General features: G+C 42.2%; 1 protein-coding gene across 1 annotated transcript; it reads left to right on the top strand.

Annotated features, from left to right (window-relative positions):
- Window positions 1-1334: 1334 nt before the first annotated feature.
- TMEM64 (transmembrane protein 64) lies at window positions 1335-20898 on the top strand. Its single transcript, XM_081874559.1, has 3 exons — window positions 1335-2951; window positions 17475-17630; window positions 18397-20898. Exons 1-3 carry the CDS (start codon window positions 2175-2177, stop codon window positions 18586-18588), a joined length of 1125 nt encoding a protein of 374 aa, XP_081730685.1. The 5' UTR covers window positions 1335-2174; the 3' UTR covers window positions 18589-20898.
- Window positions 20899-21432: the final 534 nt, after the last annotated feature.

Below are 21432 nucleotides of genomic sequence, written 5' to 3' on the forward strand. Positions count from 1 at the left end.
ATGTCTGTCCAGCAAGCAGGTAAACTTCCTGGGGACGGACTTCCTCCGCATGTGACCAGAGGTGGGTGTGGCCTCACCTGTGCAGGTAATGATAAAAGCACAGGGCAGGCAGCCACTCCCTCTCTTGCTCTCTTGCCTCTTGCCTCTCTGCCATCTTCATCTTCTGAAGGAGCAACATGCCCTCTTGGCTCCCAGCCAAGAGAGGACAGTACTATCTTGCTACAAGATAGATTCTAACTGCATGTAACCTTTTTAAGCCTGCCTACCTTCTGGGATCATATTGTGAACGGAACGTGAGTAAACTCTTTTATACTTTTATAAAGACTGTGTCGTGTCTTGTATTTTAAGAGGGAACAAAAGGGGAAATTACCAGAGTAATTATTATAGAGGTTCTAGCGAACCTGTGCAAGCGTTACCGTTGCGAACTTAAAGGGGAATGTCTATAAACTCTGCTGATATTTTGGGAACTTGTTAGCACAAGTTGGATAAGGATATAATTAGTCAATATATCCTCTCCTGCACCCCAGAACATTCCCACAAATATGACAACAGCTGTAACAGTTAACAAAGAAATTATCTTCTTTGCTTAAATGGACAGCTCCAAGCTGAGAAACAAGTTGTGAAACTTACCAGACATCAAAACATTAACAAACGTCTAAATAGGAGGCCACCTTTGAGCTTGAGGCCCTGAGTCAAAAGCCCCCCCCCCCCGTCTAGGATTGTGCTGTTTTTTTAACTTTTGTGGGCAAAAGTCCACTTCATCAGATGCAGCATACACGTGTGTGAAGAGAACAAAAAGAGAAGTAAACAGTGGAAACAAATGTCACAACACGCAAAAAGTACAGTTCAACTGACATTTGAGCAGCTTTTGCAGGAGAGTTAAACTCTCCACGCTTGGCACCAATACCTCCCATGGCTGATTGGGGGAGTTTGGTGCCCACCATTCAAAACCTGGGGCTCAGTTTCTTCCTTGCAATAGAATCCCCTGAAATCTATGGGCTTCAGCAGGCCTAACCCTGCATGGTATCTCAGTGGGCCACCATGTGACAGGTGCTAGGGGGTCACTAAGTGACAGGGGGCTGGGATTGACTCTGTGCCATGTGTGCACAGCCCATGTACACAATATGTAAACACCTGCATAAGCCTGCATGCAATAATGTATATATCATGTGTGAAGCAAGTATCCTGGACATTCTGCGTGAAATTCCCAGGTATGCAGAGGCTCACGCACAGCTGTGTACATGGGAGAGGGCAGTGCATGTAAAAAAAGCATGATTTGTGTGGGCGCCAACTTGAATAAAATATTGGGAGGGGGAACATGCCTTCATAATCGATCACAAGGCGTGCTGCACGCACACTATTTGAATGACAATGCCTATCAATTTTTCTTTGGTGGGGGGGGGGATCGGCTCCCTCAAATATTTTATTGCGAGGGGCGGGCACCAAAGGGGCTGTAAGAGTTGGCTCCACTCGTGACGAGGACGCCCTTTCACGCGTTTGCGTGGCAGCACCCGTGTTCTGCGCGTGAAACTCGTTTAGGACCGTGAGGGAGGATGAGGTGACGATTCGTGAGGGCGACGCTCTGCGTGGAAAGCGAAGCCTCCGTTCAACGGTTGTTTTTTGTCGGGGGGGCGTTGGTTTGTTCTCTCTGAGGGGGACATATTCGTGAGGGGTTTCCTTTAATGTGCGCAGATAACGTATCTGCGTGAGGCGGAGGCCCGCGCACCTCCCCCTCGCCCAGCGCCGCCCACCGGCCTCTTCTCTCCCGCTGCCACATCGTCCGGCGGCGGCGGCGCCGTCTCCTCCTCCCTCACGCGGGCGGCCGCCTCCGCGCCGAGGATCCCCCCCCGCCGCCGCGGCGGCTGGAGTTCAGGTCGGGGCGGTGCTTCCACGAAGAAGGCGACCGGGTGGCGCGGCCTTGAAGAGAGCCGGCGGGAAATGGAGCCCTGCTGCCGCTCCCTGGGACGCCTGCTCCGCCAAGGCCGCAGCTGCCGAGCCCGCCCGTTCCCCGTTTAAAAGCTCTCCCGCCTGCCTCGCAAGCCTTGCTTCTCCTCGGCGGTGGCGGCGCCGGAGATGTGCGAGCGGCCGCCGCCGCCTGCCAAGCCGGGAAGAAGGCGAAGCAGCCGGCCGCTCTGGTCGCCGTAGACACCGCCGAAGCAGCCGCCGCCCGGGCGATGTGGAGCTTGGGCGCGACGGCGCTGCAGCTGCTCTCGCGGGCGGCCAAGCACGCCTTCGCCCAGGGAGCCCGGCAGGACCTGAACCGCTGGCTGCCCCGGCAGGGGGCGGCGACGGCGGCGGAGCCGGGCGAGGCGCCGGGCCGCGGAGGAGCCTCCGAGGGGCTGTTTTGGGGAGAGCAGAACGGGCTGCACCATTACCCGCCGCCGCCGCCGCCCCACCACCCTTCCGTGGAGCCGTCGGTGGAGATCCTGCTGTGCCAGCTGCCCGAAGTGGGTCCCGGCTTGTCCGAGGGCAGGACGTGGCGCTGCTCGGGCTGCCTGCTGGGCACCTGCTGGTGCAAGAGCTGCCTGAGCGCGTGCTTCTTGGCGGCGCTGTGCTTCGCCTCGCTCGCCCTGGTGCGCCAGTACCTGCGGGACCTGATGCTGTGGGCCGAGAGCCTGGACAGCCTGGCCGGCGTGCTGCTCTTCACCGTGGGCTTCATCGTGGTGTCCTTCCCGTGCGGCTGGGGCTACATCCTGCTCAACGTGGCCGCCGGCTACCTCTACGGCTTCGTGCTGGGCATGGGCCTCATGGTGCTGGGGGTCCTCATCGGCACCTTCATCTCCCATGTGGTCTGCAGGAAGCTGCTGGCGGAATGGGTGCTGGCCAGGATCCAGGGCAGCGAGAAGCTCGCCGCTGTCATCCGCGTGGTGGAGGGAGGAAGTGGCCTCAAGGTGGTGGCTCTGGCCAGGCTCACCCCGATACCCTTCGGGCTCCAAAACGCCGTCTTCTCGGTGAGTAGCTCTTTGCAAGAAGCTCGGGGGTGCCCGAAGGGATGCCCTTTGCTCTCAGATGCCTGGCTTGTTAAGGGCATTAATACAGAATAGAAAGCATTGGAGAGCCATTTGGGAATAGAACATATATTCTGCTGAATCTAGGTTTTGCGTTCGACTTGTCAATGGGGAGAATGCAAATGATATTGAAAAGCATTGCTTGTGGAGATAGGCTTGGACATTCAGAACTGTTTGAAAGATTTTTGTTTTTCTCCATGGGAGTGGTTTTGAAGTTTGCCATGGAAGCACTTAATATAAGGGAACCATAAGTCTGTGCTGATTATCCAGGAAAGATAAATAAGGGCCAAATATTACTTGGTATGTAATGGTAATCCAACATTCTCTTGTAGATCTGATCTGAAGCAGAGGTGCAGAGGCAAAAGAATTCTTAAATCTTTGCCTGCATCAAATGACATCTTTCCCCCTCTTCTTGCAGGATTATAAAAGCGTAACTTTTAAAACACATAGGGAAAGCTATTATGGTGCAATCCTAAACTCATTGAACACAATGAAACTTGGAAAACATGCATAGGATTGTTCTATTAAGAGTGGGGAAATTAGCAGGAAAAGGTTGAAGCATCCTTACCTGCTGCTGCCTCCACTGTTGATTAGTCCCACAGGCAGCAGTGTTTTATTAGGTCTCTTGGGCTACAATCAACCATTACGCACATTTGAGTGCAACTTGTACTTTGGTCTGAGTAGGATAGTAAATTCCAGCTGCCTCTTTCAGCTTTTCTGAAAAGTCTTCATGGCTTTTAAATTTCCACATAACTTCAAAAATTCCTTACATGGAATTCCAAAATAATTCTTAAGGAGAATACTCCTGCATCAGAAAAAACTCCCATTTCCTTCTAACATCAAAAGAAAACTCCTTTAGAAGGAAATAAAGGTTCAATAAAATTATAGGGGCCAATTCTGTTCTTCAAATTTATGTGGTACCAAAGCATTACTGTTTTTCAAACTTGTGTCAACAATCCTTTTGATATTTAAAATAGGGAGGGTTAACTTTACATTTTCCTATAAGAAAGGTGTAGGTACTGTTGAGTTGGGACTCTTGGAAAAAGCATGTGTCTAACTTTGTACAATTTTAAAGCTATAGGAGAGAACTTGCAGCTAACCCTTGCTTGAATGTTATAAATATTTTAATCATGTGACTTGATTAAAAACTTACGTGTACCTTACTATGTGTAAATAGGTGATCATAATAGGGGGTTTTTTGGGGGGGGCGGCTGGGAAATCTTAACCATACCGTAGTTTGCTCTTATTATAATTCCCCCCCCCAATAACATGCAGAAAGAACATACAACTATGTAGATCAGCAGTAGTGCTATGCTTCCCCCAGAGTGTAAACATATCTTTGAAAAAATCCAGCTTACTAGAGTGACTCTTCAGTGATATTATTAGTGATAAAGGGGAAAAGCAAGTGTTTTGAAACACCAACAGTTTGAATTAGGGATAGCTCAGTGGGTAGAGCAGGAGAGACAATCTCAGGGTTGTGGGTTCAAATCCCATGTTGGCCAAAATATTCCTTTAAGGCAGGATGTTGGACTATATGACCCTCGTGGTTCCTTCCAACTCTACAATTCTATGATTCTACATTTATCACATTCAAGTGCCTTACCAATGCAGTCTTATTCATGCCTACTCAGATGTAAGCCCCACTGAGTTCATTGGGGTTTACTTCCAGGTAATACTGTGTAGAGTTGAGGTATGCAAACTTAAAAAAAAAAGTTGGAGTTGACAATCTGGTAACTGAGTTTATTTTTTAGTACTTTTTAGAGGTTTAGTAAACCTTGAGAGTTGACTTTTTAGTAAGTATGCTTAGAATTGCATCTTCAGTTACTTGCTTTGGGATTACTGCTATGATGCTGAGCTTATGTGTTCTTCAGTTTGTGTTTATCCTTATTCTGTGATCCCCTCTTAGATAGTCTCCCAGCTCTTTGACAGCTGATTCTGAGTAAACAGCTCTTGTGAAATGACTACAACATTTAAAGGACTGAACCATGTGGGCAGATGCTGATCGTATTGGTGTCTCCAAGGAATTGGTTCACGTCTGTGCAGTTCAGTCACTTAAACACTCTCCCAACCCTGTGGGAGCTGTTTACAGATAAGTGGCTTTCACAGTACCAGAAGATTGCCTAAAGGTGCCTGTGTGTTGCTCCTTAAAGCGTACTGTGCATTAGTGCACCTGCAACATTTTAATTTGAGCCAGCGATCCTTTTTGGAGCAAGCGCCCCAAAGTGTAACTCAATAACAGTAGATCATAAAAGAGTATGAGACTGTGTGCATTCTTTGATAGCAATATCATAGTGGTACTCCTAAGAGATGATAATGAAATTCAACAAAGAGTCTTGTGGCACCTTAAAGGCTTTTATTATGGCATGACCTTTGGTGCATCCATCTGGTGACATGGGTTCTGCTCCACAAAAGCTTTTGCCATAATCAGTTTACTGGTCTTTAAAGAACCACTCTTTGCTTTTTGCTTCAGCGGACTAACAAGCCCACCCTTTTGAAAATTGCTATAATGAAATCTAGTAATACTACAAATGGATGAACCATGGAAGACATTAAATCACATCTGTAACTCATTTCTGGAAAATAATATTTCAGTATGCTAGATACATAGGGACATCTGGATTCTGTAATTTAGTATGACATCTGGAACTCACTCCTTTCTGTTACTTTTTTCATTGTTTTAGCACCTGTGTGAAATTGATACTCTTTGATATGTGTAATATTTCATATACTTTTGGTATGTGTAATATTTCATTATACCTTCATGGTCTATCTTTTATGATGGTTTTTCAACTTCTTATTGTTTTCGGGATATGCTGTCCTAGTTGTGGCAGCTTTTCACAAAATAAGGATATAACATAAATGGTGCAACGTGTTAGGAGTCTGGTCCTAGCACTTACAGTTGCTTTCTTAATGGCATTCTGCATGGGAATTTCAGGGAACCAAGGAACTTTTAAGTAGTCAGAGAAAAAGTAACCTAAAGACTTGTCATTATTAGCACCCGTCTGTCTCGAGAGACATTGGAGTACACCTCTGGGGGTGAAGTCAAATCGCTGGAGAATCATAGCACCTGCTGTGGCTGCAGAGACCAGTAACTTGTAACAGCTGCCTCCCACATTGTTTTTGCTGTATTAACACCTAGTGCTATTAGTGACCTCTCTGGGGCACAAGCCTGGGCAGTGTGTATGGAGGTATGGAGGTCCTGGGCTGCCCAGACAACAAGACTTCCCTCTCAGCCTTGCTGGTTTGGTACAAAGGAAAACAAAATATGTTTGGCGCCAGCTTGGCTGCAGGAGTTGCTGAAAGGAGGCATATGAGGCTTAGGGACTTCACTGTACCTTTCTCACGAATTGCAATGGCAGCAGAGGTTTAGGATCAGAGTTTTCCTTTTCCCTTTTCTTTCCCGGGTTGACAAGCCCAGTTTGCCCCTCATTTTCCTCGACAGCACATGCAGTAACCGCCTTCTTGACCACTGGACCCACTGTTGGTCTCATCCACTCAACCACCGGAGGCTGACTTTGTACATGGGGAGTCCCTAACTCACCAAGAGATTGAGACCCATTGGCTACCCTCACCTGGTTTAGCTGGGGTGTGGCTGCTGTCGCATGCTGATAGCTCTCACCTGTGGCTCCGATAAGCTGAGTGCAGAGTGGCAGAGTGGGAATGAAAGGTGGAAAAGCTACCTCAAGAAGGAGCACAGCATTTCCCCCACCATTGTTACTTTTTGTTGTTGTTTAGTCATTTAGTCGTGTCTGACTCTTCATGACCCCGTGGACCAGAGCACGCCAGGCACTTCTGTCTTCCACTGCCTCCCACAGTTTGGTCAAACTCATGCTGGTAGCTTCGAGAACACTATCCAACCATCTCGTCCTATGTCGTCCCCTTCTCCTTGTGCCCTCCATCTTTCCCAGCATCAGTGTCTTTTCCAGGGTGTTTTCTCTTCTCATGAGGTGGCCAAAGTATTGGAGCCTCAGCTTCAGGATCTGTCCTTCCAGTGAGCACTCAGGGCTGATTTCCTTAAGGATGGAGAGGTTTGATCTTCTTGCAGTCCATGGGACTCTCAAGAGTCTCCTCCAGCACCAGAATTCAAAAGCATCAATTCTTCGGCGATCAGCCTTCTTTATGGTCCAGCTCTCACTTCCATACATCACTACTGGGAAAACCATAGGTATTACCAGAGTACTACCAGAGGTACTACCCCTCCCCTAGTACCCCATACACTTCAATTTATAGGCTAGTTTCATAGAATTCTTACATTCTTACATCCAAGTCCTTTATGAGTATAAACTGATATGACATGTGTGAATTTGTTCAGTGGGGTGTATACATCAAGCCCTTGAATAATTCTGGAATATCCTAACTGCAACCATCAGGTCATGCTAAACTGTTACAAGAGAGTAGATTCTGAGATTAATTATAATATCAGATGATTTCATTTAGCTTGAAAACATGGTGGTACTCCCATTACTTCTGTTACTTTTGGAAGCTTGCAGAAATTGCTTGTATGTGATTCTAAGTATTCCTTTTAAGAGGAACTTTACTGTGTGGAAGTACTCCAGTACAGGAAATTAGTAAATAATGATCTATTGGAATAAAGGTAATTGGAGTCTGTTAGGAAACTTAGATATCCATGCTGCCCAGTCCTAAACTTGTGTACAGTAAAGTACAGTAAGTTCCAGTATGTTCACTGGGACATAATCCCTCCCTTTTAGGTAAATTAGGATTGCAATTATAAACTAGGTTCATGGTTGTGAAAGGGAAGCATCTTGAGAGAGCAATTCCTTTTTGAGTGCCTTTAGTTTATCTGTTCTGCAATGCAGTGTGCAGGACTGTATATTAATGGATGCTTGATGCATGAAGCTTTTCCTACACAGATAAAAATCTCATTGGAATGAAAAATTGTATGCTGTTGCTGGTAAACGGCAGGACAAGAGATTTTGCTACAAATAGCAGGGTGAATTGATTTAAATCACCACAAAAACAGACAAATTGAAATCACTTAAATCAAGAGTATCACATGATTTGTGCTCTTCCTGATCAAACATCCACATTAGTTGATTATATAATTTAAGATACTGGTTTGCAACTAAATAAGAACCTTTATACTAGCTGGGACTAGGAGTATATTCTGAAGCCTCATGCAGCTATCTTGCCATTAGTGCTACAGAATTATATTTGCTGGAGAGGCAGGAAGGATAGTGCAGTTGTGAGATTTGTTGGCATCTCTATGTACAAATATCGGTAACACTAAGCAATATTACTTATTTGAAGGCTAACTACACAGTCCACTGTATGTTTACTTAGATGCGAGTTCTGCTCTGTTCACTAGGACTTACTTTCATGTAAGCCCAATGTTTCGGTCGTATGAATGTTTATTTGGGACTAAATCCTATTGAAATGATTGGGACTTCCTTCTAAATCCAAGTGCAGAGAATCACACTGCACACACGAAGGTGAATTTCTTCATGTGGTCAGTGGCAGTAGCCTCCTTATTTGGTTAGTAGAGTAAAAGGTTTGATGATGATGATGATTTTATTGCAAAGCTCAGGTAGTTGTAAAGCAGTAAAAACAACAACACGCAACCCTCTCCCATGTAGGTTGGTCAGTTGATGTGATGCGAGAAAAGATTATGTCTTCTGGACCCAACCCCCTATGATTTGGCTATTTTGAATGGTAGGCAGTGCACAATCAGTACAACATGTCACTTACTGTGTCCTATTTATAATGCTTGACATCAAAAGTTGGCCTTTTCTTCTCCATTTCTTCCTTTGACATAAAAAGCAAGTGTTAAATCAGTCTGCTTGGTAACAGATCATCAGACAATAAAGCTAAAATCCTGCAACCACTTAACATGGAAGTAAGCCTCATTTAGCTCAGTGGAACGTATTGTAGACAAGAATATGCTTGCACTTGAAATGTGGGTATTAACATTTTTCATAAAATTTAAACAATGCTATCTTTACAAAGAAACTATAATTGAAAAATAAAAATGGAAAGGAAAGCAGAAAATGTGATCTAAATTTTCAGCTTTACATGATCAAGTTAATAAACGCTCAGGGCCATGCCAATGCAGTTAAGTTGCTTTCAGGACCATGTGTCATCTTCTGGCCCATGCACTCAACAGCATGGGTAAAGATCAGTGACTTTAAACAAACAAACAAAAGCAAATGGTCCTGAATGTAGGTGCAAGTACAGGCGTATTGGGTGATGTTGCATATTTATTAGCTTGATCATGAGTGGGTGTGTATTTGCATTATATTCTCTTTTCCCCCACAGTTAGAAGCTACTGTGTTTAGTTGCAACCAGGAAAACATTGCACTGATGACTAGGATAACATTTATCCAACGTGTCAGGTCAAAGGTAGTCCTTGACTCTTAGAGTGACAGCATTTCCAGAAAGATAAATAGTATTTGACAGTGAAGTAGTTAGCAGCTCAGATGAACTACTTTTGTAAAAGCATGCCTTATTCCTGAGATGTATATTTTCTCTCTTTCTGAAATATATAAGCAAAAACACAAATATGAGAGGAAAAATTGTACAAAATCTTACATAAGAGTATCCAGAGAAAATACAGTGGTACCTCGGTTTTTGAACGTCTCCGTTGATGAACATTTTGGTTTTCGAATGCCGTAAACCTAGAAGTAAATGCTTCGGTTTTCAAACACACCTCAGAAGTCGAACATGCCACGCAGCTTCTGCTGAGTGCAAGCTCCTGAGGCCTAGCTGTTGGTTGTTGAGTTTTTGAACATTTCAGAACCTGAACAGTCTTCTGGGATGGATTACGTTCGAAAACCGAGGTACCACTGTACTCATTTCTGCAAGAGAATGTTATAGTAGACATTTCAACACTGAGCAAAAGGGTTCATTCTATTTTATTAACCTTTTAAGAGTTATGTATGTCAGACTCACCAAATCATTCATTTTGGTTGTATTCAGAGCCTTCCTCATCCATTTTAATCTTGAAGAGTATCCCCTTTTTAATATCTGTCAATTACAACTTTAGGGCTAATAACAGGTTGTCAATTAATGCATTTTTCAGATGAAAAAGCAAAAAAAACAAAACAAAACCCAAGGTTTTGAATTTATTTATTTGCATTTAAATAACAGTATCACAAATGGATCTAATTTCAGTTTACACCTGGCCATTTGATATATTACATCAGTCACTTTCTTCTAAACTTCAACAACTGGAAGGCATTTCCTTCACAACTGCATGAAGCTGACACCTGATGATTGACATCTCCATCACTTATTATAAGTTCCATAAATATTGTTGACTTTATGTGGGGTGAAGAACTATTTGCATAATGTGTTTCAGATTTAAGCAATATGAGAAGGATCTGATAGACTGAAAAACAGATGGCTGTTACCTTTTTTAAATCATTGCCCCCCTGCCCTTCATCAGTTGAAGTTTAAGGACATTCACACACTTTCACTGGGCACAATAGGCAAATATTTCTGTGTAATTTTGAGCTGATTCAAAAGGTGTTTCATGACTGAGGCTGTTTGCTTGTCTGGTTATAATACTTATATTCTGTTTGATAGATCCAAGAAGTTCTCAAAGCAGCTTACAAAATATTTTTATGATATGATTGCATTCAATGATAGTTTTAGGAAGAGAAATAGTATAGCATCCATATGATGCTAGGTTATTTTGGAAGCATTTCCTTTCTTCATCCGTGGTCTTCCCTGCTGTTGCCAGGTAGCAATCCCACTGAGGATCACTGAGGCAAAGGAACTAAGGCTCAGCAGCTGGACCTCACTCAGCCCATGATGGAGGCAAGTCTTGGTCAAATCAAGTAGCTATTGTCTTCCTTCTTCAAAACCTACCTTGAAGAAAGACTACAACTACTTCCTCCTACCTTGAAGACAGACTTTCTTAATACCAACTGTATGTAACATTTGGTAGTAACTTATTTTGGGCTCTATCCTAATCCTTCTTCTAAGGAGCTCAGGGAAGATGATAGCATTGTTGAAATGAAGAGAGACAGAATTCCCTATCCCCAGAATGCATGAGGTAGAGAGGAGAGTGGTGAGGAGGTAAAATCAATTAAAAATTATGGTAACCCTGTCTTTAATAAAAAAAGAAATCTGAATTTTAATACAAACATGTTGAAAGGCACAACATTTATTACTATGTGTGTCCCTTGGTCCCAGGTAATTATATTTTCCACCTACGTGTTCACTTCTTATATTATAAATATTTATGATGCTACCAGGCAAAAAGCCTAGGCATTTGTTTTTCATATCATAGAGGAATAAATTTTCTGATGTAGCTACTACAGCCAGCAACCATTTTAGGCACAGCCAATTGATATGCAATTGCCAACACGCAGGTCCTTTTGGACCCAGAAGAAGGTGGAACGGAGGTGGCCGATGTGCTGTGCGGCCAGAACGGGACCCCCGCGTGAAATGGTTGCCACCTGCATCTGATCTGCAAAATTCTAGGCACTTGCTACCGTCTGATCTTAGTCACAGTTATGTAGAAGTAAGCCTCACTTTGTTCAGTGGGACTTACTTCCTTATAACTGATCAAAGGACTACAACCTTAGCCTTCAAGTAAGTGGTCTTGCATGTCTACAGTAAAAGCCAAAAAGACATAATTATGTTTCATAAATCTGTGGTGCTAAAGGTTTTGAATTATGCTCCTAGATTACATAAAGATAGATAAAAACCATGTTTTAATTGTTAAAGTGGCCCATTAGTACACATATATTTAGGAAGGGTATGAATTTCAAAATGAGGAACTTAATAGAACTAATTATTCTAATCGGTCTTTTTTATTTTTCTTGGTAACTTAAATCAAAATAGATAACCAGTCTTCTCTACCTGCAAAGCAGTGTGAGAAATAAATAAAAAAGAACAAATATCTGATTATCCCTTTGTCTCTCAACCAAGAAAGTAACTTCCTTCAACTGTGCAGAATTTGTGGTTTGCTTCTTAGTGGATCTCCAAACTTGTGTGTGGTCTCCAAACTTAGATGTTCTGCATTCCCCCCCCCCCAGGTGTTGAGATGAAAATCTTATCTGGATCCGAGGTCTAAATTGCACATGATGTTAAGGGCATTGCTTGCTGTGTCCTTTGGGGTTCTTTTATTTGCTAGTAAGTGTGTGTACACATGTGTCCAGGACTCAAGGCGGCTTTGCATAGATAAAATAGAAAAAGCTAAAAAACAAAAAAGACAATAATTAAAATAATTTAAGATAGATCCATTAAAAACACAGGCAACAATAAAAGCCTGTTGGAATAGAAACAGCTTCACCTTCCGGTGGAAGGACAGGAAGGAGTGAGCCTGTCTACCTTGTCTGGGAAGGGAGTTCTGAGATCTTGGAGCAGTCACCAAGAAGGCCCTTTCCCATGTCCAGAGCTAAGAGCCTGGGCAGGTTCATATGAGGGAATGGGGGTCTTTCAGATAGCTTGAGGTTGGAGTAGCATCTCAGTGACAGACTCTGCTCCTGTTGCGCACAAGTTTGTTTGAACATCTGCCTTCTATCGAGTCGGACTGTTGCTTCAACACTGACTGGCAGAGCTTTCCAGGACAGGAGTCTTTCCTGGCCTTACTTGGAGGTGCTGGAGATTGCTGAATATAAAGCATGTGCTCTGCCACTGAGCTGTAACATTTCCACCAAACTTTCTGTAAGGATTTGGGTGTCTATGTTTTTATGAGCCGGGGTGGAGTCCGCTGACCCATTCCTATCCCTCCTCCCACCATGTGAATCCTGGTTAAAATGCCTATAAAGATTTTAAAAACAATCTTGTAAATTGAGTTCTTCCAGGTTTCTCTCTTTCCCCTTACATTACAGTTTTTAAAAAAGGTTCTGACATAAAAATAGATATGCAAATTGTTTTATCAAATATATGTGCCCTAATTTTATTTAAGCATAAAATAGTGTTTATTTTCTATATTTGAAAAAGGTATGGTGACTTTAGATTGGATTTAATTTTATCTTGCTAATGAGTTCACTAGACATGCCTCTTTCCTACTGTATAATACTTAGTCCTGAGCCATTTTAGGATGAAAGAAGAAGCAAAGATCATGATCTGTACAGATAACATCTTACCAGTAGCCTGGGTACATTACAGGCTGAACAAGTTTACTGTCGAGAGGTGTTCATCTAATCCTTGTGATTGTTTCAGAGTACGGTCAAATTTAATGAGTGCCCTACTTAGTATATCTGGTTTCTAATTTAATATTTAAAAGGCAGAGAAAGTACTAGTTGCATCCTCCTGGGAATAAAGTAGGTCTCCCATGTGTAAGCTTTCGTAATGTCCCAGATTTCAACAGAATTACAAAAGTTATCAGAAATTGCCTTTTGGATATATAACGCTGGTAAGTTTATTCACATACCTGTCAATAAAATTTGCTGTAAAACTTCTGCCTAAGTTGAATTCATGCTTCTGGTGCAAATACTTTCTTGGATTTAGAAGTACTGTAATAAATTGCCTAAAATTGTGAAGTAATTTGTTCACTACTCAAATGTTTCAGCTGATCACCTTATTGGAGTGCTAAAATGTATTTGATTACTCATGTCACCGCTTCATTTTGAAGAGATATTGTTAAAATACCAACACTAAAATAGTGGCTACAGGCTATGTTGTGATTTTTTTTTTTTAATCATTGTTCTAATGCTACATAATGTAATGGTACATAATGCTAAAATGAATAGAATATCATTTTAACGTGTCTTAAAGTGTCTGCTGAGAAGGACTGTTTTCGTTAAAACTTTAGAAGCTTTGGGTCTTTGTATTGCTTGACTTAGGAACATGTTTTAGACCAGCCATGTTGTACTTCAGGCCCCCGTACCTAAATAGGCCTGTGAAGTGGATTTGAAAAAAGCCTACCATGTCCAACTGTTCCATCACCTGACATTCATATGACATCAGGTGCTGTAGTGGTGATGTCTTTGTGCCTAATTCCAAAACGAAAATTGGGGGCGCACTATAGGTACACTTCTGATTCTTTCATTCCAGTGACTGCTTCAGTTTGGCACTTTAAAAATTGGTGCCAGATTCAAGTGGAAAAGAAAAATTGGGAGGGCATTTAGAGTACATTCCTGATTCTTCTTTTGCAGCCAGGGTTTAAAATTTGAATCACCTGATGTCATATGATGACAGATGATTGACCGGTGGGTGGCTTTGCTCACCTGTCAAAGTCGCCTGTGGGTGGGCCAATAGAGGGTCTGGTTTGTCAGCTGCATCAAGTTTCCCTGAAGCTTCAGCTGTTGGAGAATGCAGCACCCCTAATGTTGACAAGTGATGAACAGGCCAATTCTTCATCAGCTTTACTGGCTACCTATTGGCTTCTAGGAACAATTTAAATTGCTGGTATTGACCTTTTAAAGCAGGCTTCCTCAAACTTGGCCTTTCAGATGTTTTGAGACTACAATTCCCATCATCCCTGACCACTGGTCCTGCTAGCTAGGGATCATGGGAGTTGTAGGCCAAAAACATCTGGAGGGTTGAGTTTGAGGAAGCCTGTTTTAAAGCTACCACTGTAGGGGTGAGGAGTTGCATTGGTAGAGATGGATTAGGTAGTTCCTTGTGGCCCTCTTTTTCAGTCCCTGTGTTGGAATGATTGGCAGAAATAGAACAGTGTAATTTTTATTGTTTCTACTCATTGTTGCATTGTTCTACTATTCAAATAACATTTGTATGTTTAAGTGGTTTGATCAGATATTTTATGCTCCCTTGGAAAACACTGTTGTTAGGTGGCTGACAAGTCTATAAAATAAATAGAAAAGGTAAAGGTACGCCTGACTGTTAGGTCCAGTCACAGACAAGTCTGGGCTCTATAGGCTGAGGGAGCTGGTCTTTGTCCGCAGACAGCTTCCGGGTAACGTGGCCAGAATGACTAAGCCACTCCTGGCAATCCAGAGCAGCTCACAGAAACACTGTTTACCTTCCTGCCAGAGCGGTACCTATTTATCTACTTGCACTTTGACGTGCTTTTGAACTGCCAGGTGGGCAAGAGCTGGGACTGAACAACGGGAGCTCACCCCGTCACAGGGATTCGAACCGCCAACCTTCTGATCAGTGAGCCCTAGGCTCTGTGGTTTAGACCACAGCGCCACCCGTGTCCCTTAAAACAAATAAAACTAAACTACAAATTAGAAACTGTATTTCTAAATATATGGAAAAAGCCTACCAGCAGTTGGGCTATTAAACATGACATACCGTATTTTTCGCCCTATAGGGCGCACCGGCCCAAAGGGCACACCTAGTTTTCAGGGGGGGGAAATCAAGGAAAAATATATTCCCGCTGCCCCCCAATCCTCTGGGACTGGTGATAGGGGGAAGCGCTGCTTTCCCCCACCGCCAGCCTCAAAGAGCAGACTCTCCTGGCTTCAGCGAAAGCTATCGCTGAGGCCAAGGAGCCTGCATTCGCCCCATAGGATGCACACACATTTCCCCTTCATTTTTAGAGGGGAAAAAGTGTGTCCTATAGGGAGAAAAATACGGTACTAGATTACTCTCAGAGCCTTAACATTGTTGGCAGTATGTATCATCACAGGCCTCTAGTATGAGTACTAGAATGTTTCTTTGTCCTCCTGCGGGCAAGCTCCTACTTGGAATGTATTACCAAAGGTAACTTATAAATACATTCCTATTTTAAAATATAATGTGTTTGTCATACTGAATTTATAGCAAGGATATACTTGGCTATATATCAAAGGAGCCACACCCTGGGAATGGCTTCAACTGGCTGGCTAAGCCAGGTGAGGGTAGCTGATGGGTCTCAAACCCTTGGTGAGTTAGGGACTTCTGCATGCAAAGACAGGCTCTGGCAGATTGAGCAGATGAGACCAGTAGTGGGTCCAACAGTCAAGAAGGTGATTTCTGCACATGCTGTAGGGAAATGAGGGGCATATGGGGCTTGTCAACCTGGGAAGGATAACAGTTGCTTGCAGGATATCTGTGGGAGAAGAAAAGGCTAAGGAATAAACCCTGCAGAAATCTGGAATGGAGTCCCTAAAGCGGTTGGATGGTGCGTTGTATGCCCCCTTCTGGCAACTCCTGCAGCCAAGCTGGTATTAAACATACTGTTCTGTTTTCCGTTGGACCACATCAGCCAGGCTGAGAGGGGGGAGGCCCAGCACCTCCATACACAGTGCCCAGGCTTGTGCCCCAGGGAAGTTACTTCAGTGCTGCTAATGCAGGGTTTGACTTCACCTCTGGAGGTGCACTCCATTGTCTCTCAAGACAGCCAGATGCCAACAAAAATAGCAAAAACCTGTCATAATCTCCAATTCTGTTTGAAAGTTATTTGTTGTTTATCCACTATTTCACTAAGGGGTTCAAGGCAATATACATCATCCCTTCCCACCTTTTTTAATCCTTATGTCTCCTCAATATTAGTGGAGCACCCTCTGTCATTACAGTGGTACCTCTGGATACGAACAGGATCTGTTCTGGAGGCCCGTTCGCATCCTGAAGTAAACACAACCCGCGTCTGTGCGTGCGCGGGTCGTGATTCGCTGCTTCCGCGCTTTCACGTGACGTCATTTTGACCGTCTGCGTGAGTGGCGAAACCCGGAAGTAATGCGTTCCGTTACTTCCGGGTCATTGCAGAGCGCAACCCGAAAGCGCTCAACCTGAAGCAACTTCAACCCGAGGTATGACTGTATATCACAATAACTCAAAATTAAAAAAGATTATGGTTATTTTCCATAATCCTCATCTTGTCTACTTTATTGTAAAACTTTCATTTTTGTTGTACAAAAATTTGGGGCAAGCAGTGTGATGTCTGTAGAAAGAGGTTCAAATGAAATATAGAACAGGAGCATCACTCTGGACTGTGATGCAGAAATATAGTCATAAATGGCTTCTTAAGAACACTACAATGTTTTGAGAAAAAGTTTCCAATTTATTTCCGAATCTAGATCTGAGGAAACACCCTTAAAAACAAAATGAAAGGAATCTGGTATGAACTGCAGAGTTCTGCATTTGCAGGAATTGTAGTAAATGGCATATCCTACTTGAATTGTATAGTCAAAAGCTATACAAAAAAGTTGGAAAAGTGATTTAACTGGAAGAACTAATAGGTCTATTTTCATAAATGTATTCAGTGGAATTTTCCATGTTGCTACTTATTTACTTCCTGATTTGGACCTTTTCCTGAAATAAGTTATGCATCTAGTAATCCAAAATGATTGTAATATTATTTTAACTTTTACTTTTAGCATTCATAAAGAATTTTTGAAATCCTTAAGCCAATTAAAATATGTAAAAATATTTTCCCAGTAGACATGTAGCTTCATAGATGTTGTCATGGATTTTGTACTTCAAAATAAATTTTAATTACTTGATGTTCAAATATGAACACTATGGTTGTACTCTTAGGTCTATTGCAGTAAGTGGTTCCTATTAGCCTTGGGGCTGGTGATGGTGTCTTTGGGAGATTTAGAACATGTAACTAATAAAGAGAATTCCTTTTTTCAGGTTACATTTTATGCCTTCTTTTTTATTTAGATAACGGATCTTTCATTACCAAACTATCTGATGGCTTCTTCCATTGGATTGCTTCCAACTCAACTCTTAAACTCCTATCTGGGCACCACCTTGCGCACTATGGAGGATGTCATTGCAGAACAAAGTGTTAGTGGCTACTTCATTTTTAGTTTACAGGTAAGCTATTTTTTAGCCCTTACTCAATTCATTTTTATAGCCTTTGTCTCATTGCGGTATGTTTTTAATGAAAGTAAGCCCCACTATGTTAAATGGTATTCACTCCCAGGTAATCTGCATGGTTAATATTGGCTTGGATCATAAGGCTCCTTTTATTTATATTATACTGTAGTGCAATTCTCTTTGAAAGCCATCCAAGTTGGTGTCCCATCACACAGTCTTTTGGGGGCGAGTTTTGTAGTTTGAGTATACAGTAGAATCTCTACTTACAACCACCTCCACTCGCAGACGTTCCAAGTTGCAACTGTGGCAAACCCAGAAGTAACTGGTGGGTTTGCTGCTGTTTGCGCAGGAGCAGGAGCAGGCAATCGCTGTTTGCGCCTGCGCGCAATGGCGCCTCTCCCAGTGACCCGTTTTGCCATAAGGACGGGTCTCCAGAACAGATTGTGGTCGTGAGTAGAGGCTCCACTGTATGTTGTGTGAATAAGTTCTTTCTTTTGTCTGTTCTGACTCTCCCCACATTTAGCTTCATTGAATAGCCTCGGGTCATATGATATGAGAGGAGGAGAAAAACTCCTTGCCTCCACTTTCTCTGCACTACACATATGTGAATGTGACATTCTTTTTAACGCAGTCACTGCTAGCGTGACCTATAAAGCCTATTTAAAAGTTCACCTTTCTCCCACACTTTGAATCTTTTCCTTGTGCTTATTACTGTTGTTGAAAATATTTTTTAAAAGCACTATCACTTCTGTTTCATTCACAGATTGTAATAAGTATAGGCCTCATGTTTTATGTTGTCCACCGGGCTCAAGTGGAATTGAATGCAGCCATAGTTGCATGTGAAATGGAAATGAAGACATCACTTGTTAAAAGCAGTCTACCAAGCAACAGCAACTCATCCTTTTGCAGCAAGAGGACGCTTGCATTTTCTGGAGGAGGAATCAACATTGTATGAGTCCCGCCCCCCTCCTCCTGAAGTATTATATTAAATTTCTTTGTGAATCTGGACAACCTAACATATTGCCTAGACATCTCTAAAAGACTTAAATCCCAAACAGTGGAGGATCTCAAACAACCTTGGTGGTTTTTAGATTGCAAAATGGGCAGCTTTTTGTAAGGTGGCTAAGTGACTGTAAATATAGATGTAAGTCTGGCTGCACCTTTCGTCATTATTATACGTGTCATGGCCTGTAGTCTGCACTTTAGGTTTGTTTTGTGTTTCCTTTTTCAAACGGAGAAAAAATACCCTTGAAGCAAATATTTTTTTCTTTTCTGCTTAGCGTTATTTATAAGGCTGACTAATAATATACAGTAGATCTTCAATGCTGGCGAATGAGTGTAAAGTATGCAACTCCATGTACAGTACTCTTGAATGTGCTTAGCTTTCAAAGTATTTCCAGAAAGCAGTATGTTCTTCTCTCACGAGCAAGAGGGCAATCCAGCAAAGGGAAGGTTCTGCTTCTTAGGGCTGGGAAGGCAAAACTCTAGTACTTTCTGAAAAGGACAGTTCTCTCCCTCCCAGTATCCAGTCATTTCCTGTCTGCGACAGGTTACAGGCTTTCTCCACAGTTCTTTTGGGGACCTGCTAAAAAAAGGAAAGTGCGGGAGCATTTTTGCTATTTGGGGACTATTTGGCTCCCTTACCTTGCTTTTTTTTTATTTCTTGTGGGGCCAAGGGGAGAACACATTATATAAATATTTGGTTGAATGTATTTTTGTAAGCCACTGAAATATTGTGGAGCCATTCATAATTTTTCACGTAAGTTTAAATCCTACATTGTGGGACTGAAGTGCTCTTATATAACGTTTTGAGTTACACTGTGTAATATGCAAAGTAAAAGAAAAACTACAAAGAACTTAATATGATTGTGGCCAATAGCAGTCTGAGGGAGAACTTGTAGGTGAAATACAAGTCTTTGACCTGGTTTTATCATCCTCGTTAGTGACGAAAAGGGCTCTTCCATTACAAACGCATTTCTAGCTAGTTAGAGTTTGGGGGGGTGTAAATCGGCTTCGCACCATAAGACTTGCAAAGCAGGAGGAACTGAATCTCTCTGAAAATACTATGGTACTAAGAAATAACGTGGCCTTTATTTTATGGGGAAGACCTTTTGGTTTTTCTTTAATAAAAGCTTTAAAAATCAACACAGTTCCTCCCTAATACTTTCCTCCGGTCATCAGATGATGCTCTTCTGGTATGTTTTGTGCAGTACATTGGTACTTGTACCAGTGAAATGCTGTGAAGATTGCATGTGCCCCTTCTTCTTTGCATGTGTGAAACATTTGCAAAAATTAGGAAAAACAGGTTTTCCATCTTAAAAAAAAATAAATGACTAGAAAAGGGCAGAAATGTCTTTCAAGGCTCAGGAATCCGTAAATGTTTTTAAAAGAATATATTTCATATGATATGATGGACTCTCCACAGAAGGATCGCCAAGTCTCTTCTTCGTGGGTTTGAACAGACTGAAATAATCTTGTGTGTGTCAGTTCCATAATTCTTTACAGATACATATTTGTATACTCTCAAAAATGCTTCATAGAAGTTGGAACCAGCACAAAACTACTTTGAACTCAAATAACCTTATTTTTTTGTCTTAATTAGTTTCTTGTCAACAATAAAGTACAATTTGGGCTGTTACAATTTTGTGTTAACTTATTGCCCCTCCCTTTCTTTTTTGTATGTGTGTCACCTGGATGCAATCAGTTTTGGGTTGTTGTTTTTTTGCCAGTTATGTGTAAACTACCATCTGTAGAAAACAAGGGCCACAGTCTAAAACCATATGTCCATTAGCTTCTGTGTTTGGTTGTGGCAAATTGCTTTCAGGGTTATAGTTAGTCCGGAATAGTTTGCTATTGAGAATATACCATACTTTTTTTTGGTACAGTAATTGCACAGTTCCAATATGTCCCCAGTCACCTTGAAATGGTGGTCATACATCTTAGCAACATTTCCTTTCTTGTATCCATTGACATTTCTGGAACTACTTGCAAGCAACTGTTTTTTTTTGGGGGGGGGGAGGAATTTAGCGTTATTCTCCTACACCTGCATTAGTTTGTCCCTTTTGAAAACTGACAGTTTGGTTACTATTTAAGGGCACAGTTTGACAGTAAAAGATTGCTGATCCCTTTGTTACCAAGGGTTTTTATTTGAAAAGTAACTCCAGTAAGCAAAGTAACCTGGATGTCATCCCACTTAAGACTTTACCAATACATGTATTTTGTGGACTCCTTTGATGACAACAATAAAGAAGACTTTGCAAAGCTGCATTCTCAAATGCTTTTAGTTCCATTATGTTTTGCAACCAAATTAACTTCACTGTGTAAACATTTTAAAACAATAATCTCCTTAAAGTTTCTGCTTTTGGCGTAATACCTTGTGTACAAGTTAATAGAAAATATGCATAAAAGATTTTTCTTTTCTTTTTGTATCTTGCCAATCATTTTATACAATAAATTCTTTATTCTGCTTGTGTAGATGTGAGCTTTAAGTCTTCTACTGTAGCATGTGGCTTGGCTCATTTGATAGAGCCACCTATGTATTATAAAACTGAAGTGTTACTTTGAAGCAGGCAGCCATCACTGGTAGAAGGCCTCTTGTCTGCTCCTGCTCAATGTGGGTTAAGCTATAGGCATTGGCTCCCTTTGTATGTTAGTACATGGAGGATTTTATATAGACTTAGAACACAGGAAGGTATTTCTAGTCAAGCATCCTGTTCTTTGTGGCCAACCATATGCCTATCAGAAGTCCATAAGCTGCTTAAAATAGAGGCGAAAACTTGGCGTGAATACCACTTCTGCT

This window comes from Podarcis erhardii, assembly GCF_964252035.2.
Source record: "Podarcis erhardii genome assembly, chromosome: 8".
NCBI classification, from domain to species: Eukaryota; Metazoa; Chordata; class Lepidosauria; order Squamata; family Lacertidae; genus Podarcis; species Podarcis erhardii.

Coding starts and splice junctions, on each gene's coding strand:
- TMEM64 (XM_081874559.1), top strand. CDS start 2,175: ATGTGGAGCTTGGGCGCGACGGCGCTGCAGCTGCTCTCGCGGGCGGCC. Junction 2,952..17,474: donor TCCAAAACGCCGTCTTCTCG/GTGAGTAGCTCT, acceptor TTTTTTATTTAG/ATAACGGATCTTTCATTACC. Junction 17,631..18,396: donor ACTTCATTTTTAGTTTACAG/GTAAGCTATTTT, acceptor TTTCATTCACAG/ATTGTAATAAGTATAGGCCT.